Source organism: Hevea brasiliensis, chromosome 6 (genome assembly GCF_030052815.1).
Source record: "Hevea brasiliensis isolate MT/VB/25A 57/8 chromosome 6, ASM3005281v1, whole genome shotgun sequence".
In the NCBI taxonomy this organism is placed as follows: Eukaryota; Viridiplantae; Streptophyta; class Magnoliopsida; order Malpighiales; family Euphorbiaceae; genus Hevea; species Hevea brasiliensis.
In genome coordinates, this window is record NC_079498.1 from 91,011,932 (window position 1) to 91,016,752 (window position 4,821).

The following is a 4,821-nucleotide window of genomic DNA, read 5'->3' on the forward strand; positions in this document are numbered from 1 at the left end:
GACTCTGCAGTGTCACATGAGAAAATTTCAGAACATTGATTTGCTTCATGTTCTTCTTGATCCAAGGTAATAGCACAGGACAACATATTGGCACAAAGTGCAGCTGGAGTTGTAGTTGCTGCTGGTGTTGTGGTCTTTACCTATTTCAGCGAAGTTTGCAAAATAATGAATTGGAGAGTGTTAATCTTTATTCTCATTTATTGTTCCTAAATTCAATCAGTGAAGTTTAGATCATTTTCACAGCCTGGTAGCTGATTAGTGAATGGTTGTATCTGACAAAAAAAATAATACATCACTTACTGAATTCAAACTGTTCATCTTCCATTCTAAATGAAGTCTTTAGGCGTATAGATGACAAATGAGTTCTTGTGAATATCTCTGGACTTGATCACTGTCTAACTTCCTAGGAAAAAAAAAGGATAAAAATTGCAATGTTGTCTTGTTATTATTAAAGATTTGTGCATAAGGTCAGGTGTATGTCCAAGTCTTGATGCATGCTCATTTATAGAAGTGAATCAAGCATTGAGTAATTATGTTAAGAATCTTAACCATGATGATAGTTTTTTGACTAGGGGATTTAGTAAGCCACTATAGTATATGGTCTTCATAGATTTCATGTTAATTACTCCTATTATCTTGTCCTAACGCAGATTTTCCAGATGCCATCATGAATTGCTCTAGTCAGTCTATTTCTCTATTCTTCTACTTTGACCCTAAAAACATGGAATCCATCAAAAGTCACCTGAGCTCAACCATGATTAGATGTCCCTTTTTTTCCTTCCGGTTTCTCTGCTGTTCTAAGGCTTGTTATAGAAATTATATGTGGAATGTTTAGGATGTTTTCTTTTAATTTCTTTTCCTCATTTTTTTAGTTCTTTTTTACCATTAACTTGGATAGAGGGTTCGGTATCTCAAACCTGATTTTGTTAAGCTGAGTATTATGCTTTCAATCACTAAACTAAGTTAGACTAGACTATAAATGTCCTATATAGTGAGTATGAAGGATATTGAGATAAGTTCTTGCCCCATTTGGCGTGGAGGGGAGATCCTACACTTGATAAACAGTAGGTGGTGCCCTTGAAACAAAGGTAGGAAGGAAGGATGAGGAAGATGTGTAATTGGTTTCCCTCTGTCAATGATGTAACCTAAAATAATAAATGAGAAATAATTTGAAGAAATGCATAGTTTAAAGGTTTATCCTAACATGGGTCACTGAAGCTGACCATTGTGCTTAGATTGAGGAGTCCCACATGGGGGAGGACAACCAAAGAGGTAGGTAAGGGGTTTTAGGACTGACCCACGATTCTTGTTCAATACCTAATCACATGACATCCACGTGTTTGCTTTTCTGGCTGTCACCACATGTTTTTGAATCTTGATTGTTGCCAATCCACAGATCTGAGCCCCCTCAAGCCTCTAAACCCAGATAGATCATTATAAATTTTAATTTTTTTCCAGAGAAAAAAATTAAATGTTGTCAATAGCTCTCTCTCTATAGTCTTATGTTATTATAATTTTTCTTTCCCTTTTAAGAGGAGCCGTGTGCCTCTTTGTACAATTGTAGAAGAGAAGGATTAGGATAGATACCTCTTATAGCAACAAGTATTTAGTAGTGTTAAAACAACCTATCAGAGTGATGATGACTTCCATCTGATTGAAGCAAATGGGCATCAATAATTAAATTTAAGTAGTTATATTATACATTTTTTATGCATACAAGAGTTTAAAATTAAGCATGCTTTTTATTTTGGTTTTGATGGGTTAATTGTAGGTTTAATTTCTAAAAACAAAATGGATAAGCTTAAGTGGGTATATGTGATAAAAAAGTACTTTTGTGGGACTAAAATCATAAAAAGTTTCAACATCTAAGGGAGGCCAGAGTTGCACTGGGTGAAGGGACAGTCAGAAAGGGTGAAGAAGTAGGTGAAATACAGAGATAATTGCACAAATGGATATCTATACCTCTTTCCTTAACCCTTACCATCCATGAATTTCATGATGAGAGAGAGAGTCCCACATAAATGTTGGTGGTGGGTAACAAAAATCTAGCAAGTTGGGAGAGGAGATAACAATAAAAAGATTTATCAACCTTCCCGTCCCTAACCCTACTTTTGTTGCCTAAACTTGCACCACAAGGTTGGGGTTAAAATAAGGAAAAGTGGAAGGTGAACCAAAGCCCACATACAACCACAACCACAACCACACTCACACTCATCATCTTTTTTTATCTTCTTTCTTTCCTATTGTTCTCCTTTTTCTTTCATCATTTTCCCTTGAACCCAACCTCCAACTCTTCTAGAATCTCTCTCTCTCTCTCTCTCTCTCTCTCTCTCTCTCTCTCTCTCATGCATGATAGTGTAGTGCACCAGTAGAAAAAAGAACCACAACTACCATCTCTATACATATGCACAAGCATAACACAAGAATAGCCAAACCACTCGAGCATCTCTTTTCCAATTTCCCACCACAACTAACTTACTAAAAAATTAAAAAAAAAAAATCATATTTTCTACTAAAACCATATTTTCAATTCATGCTGAATCTGATTTTCCATAGAATTAATTTAAGTTCAGAATGATTATATTGAAACAAATCCAAGAGAAAATATATATCAAATTATACTTGATTTGTTAAAAAGATGATAACTTGCTAGTCAAGAATATACATCATTAAATAAAAGCAAAATATAGCCAATTTAGTTGCAGTATAAGCCCAATTAATTAAGAACTACTTAACAGCCTTGCTTGGTCATATAGCTAGAATATATGAAGGTGGACCTCCCAATGGTGTTAGTTCCAACAACATGATATAATAATATAGACTATATTAGCTCCAGCTACATGAATTCTGTATATGTTGTCTAGTGAATTGAGGAAGATTTTGAGAGATACCTAAAAGAAGAAAGGATAAATCAAAAGTTATCAAGATTTTTTTTTTGGAAGAAAGTATATATATATATATATATTAAAAGAAAGGGGAAGAGAAAGAGAGAGGGAAAGAGAAGGGAGCAGAGCTGTACACCATGTCTTGCCTATAATTTAACATACCTTACTTTACACCTACCTGAAGGTTACCTATAGTTAATGTCCTTTTATATGATTGATGCTAATATCATCAAGAGAGAGGCCACCAGCCACTCCCTGAAACCTGTCTCACCAACTCACATCTAGAAGAAATTAGGGTCACTGCCCTCTCTCTCTCTCTCTCTCTCTCTCTCTCTCTCTCTCTCTGTGCTGAGTCAAAAGCCTATATAAAACCCCATCTCAACTCCTTTCAAGGGCCGGCCTTAATGTTCCAGCAACTCTGAGGACAACGGCTTCCATTTCTACCAAATTCACTAAAGAAAATTCTTTTCTTTTGAAAAAAATTAAGCAATAGCTTATACTGCATCTTCTACTCCAAAATGGGAAGGTCTCCTTGCTGTGAAAAAGCTCATACAAATAAAGGTGCATGGACCAAAGAAGAAGATGATCGCCTTATTGCTTATATTAGAGCTCATGGTGAAGGTTGCTGGCGTTCTCTTCCCAAAGCTGCAGGCCTTCTTAGATGTGGCAAAAGTTGCAGACTCCGTTGGATCAACTATCTAAGACCTGACCTTAAACGTGGCAATTTTACTGAAGAAGAAGATGAACTCATTATCAAACTGCACAGCCTCCTTGGCAACAAGTAAGAGCCTAGCTAACCCATCAAACATTTTGCTTCCACAATTTGTTGAGGGCCTTGAGGCTAATGGGTATTCTTTTTTTTTTTTTTTTTTCTCGTAGATGGTCTCTTATAGCTGGGAGATTACCAGGAAGAACAGATAATGAGATAAAGAATTATTGGAACACACATATAAGAAGAAAGCTTTTGAGCAGAGGAATAGATCCTGCAACCCACAGGCCACTCAACGAGCCGGCACAGGAAGCAGCAGCAAAGACGACGACAACAACAATATCTTTCAGCCACGTTAAAGAAGAAAAAGACAAGATTAGCTGCACAACTACAGTTGTATGTAAAGAAGGAAAAAACCCAATTCAAGAAAGGTGTCCAGACTTGAATCTTGAGCTTAAAATCAGCCTTCCATATCAAAGCCAGCAGCCAGAGCCGATGAAAACTGGAGCGAGAGGTCTTTGTTTTGCTTGCAGGCTGGGGCTACAAAACAGCAAAGACTGCAGTTGCAATTTGATTCCTAGTATTGGAAGCAGTAGTAGCAGCAGCAACTCTGGCTATGACTTCTTAGCCATGAAAAGTGGTGTTTTGGACTATAGAAGCCTGGAAATGAAATAAGATATGGAACTATTCTTGATCTTGTAGAAGAAAAGAAATGGAGAGAAATGAGAAAGGGATTGCTATTAGATTGAAAATCTCTCTAATTTCTCTTATTTTTCTTTAATCAGTATGATTATTAGAGCATAAATTTATAAATATATATACACTGCTAGTACAGGTGATTATAATTGATGAATGTTTTTCCACTCATTGAAGCATAAATTTTCTTTTCTTAGTGATTTTGTGATTTTCTAATGGATTTTTTCCCTCTTCCCGGGAAAGTAGGGCTTTGTCAGCCTATTATCAGATCTCAAAAGGGTCATGTTATGGTTGTTGCTTTGCTACGCAGCAGGACCCGGTGAAGATAAGGTAAGAGTTGATTAATAATAATAATAATAATAATAACTTAATTGCTTTTTCATTATTCTTTAAATCAATTATGACCCTTTTCCATTTTTTCAAAATGGAAATGATTTTTCGATTAAAAATTTAAAATAAAAGTATTTGTTTAGTAATATATGAATATTTCAATTGATAAATTATTACATTAATGACAATGATTGGATGAAT

The 4,821-nt window shown here is 35.5% G+C and overlaps 1 protein-coding gene across 1 annotated transcript; it reads left to right on the forward strand.

Moving 5' to 3' along the window:
- Positions 1–3,008: 3,008 nt before the first annotated feature.
- Positions 3,009–4,443, forward strand: LOC110647116 (myb-related protein 308). Its single transcript, XM_021800795.2, has 2 exons — positions 3,009–3,666; positions 3,765–4,443. Exons 1-2 carry the CDS (start codon positions 3,404–3,406, stop codon positions 4,267–4,269), a joined length of 768 nt encoding a protein of 255 aa, XP_021656487.2. The 5' UTR covers positions 3,009–3,403; the 3' UTR covers positions 4,270–4,443.
- The last annotated feature ends 378 nt before the right edge of the window (positions 4,444–4,821 follow it).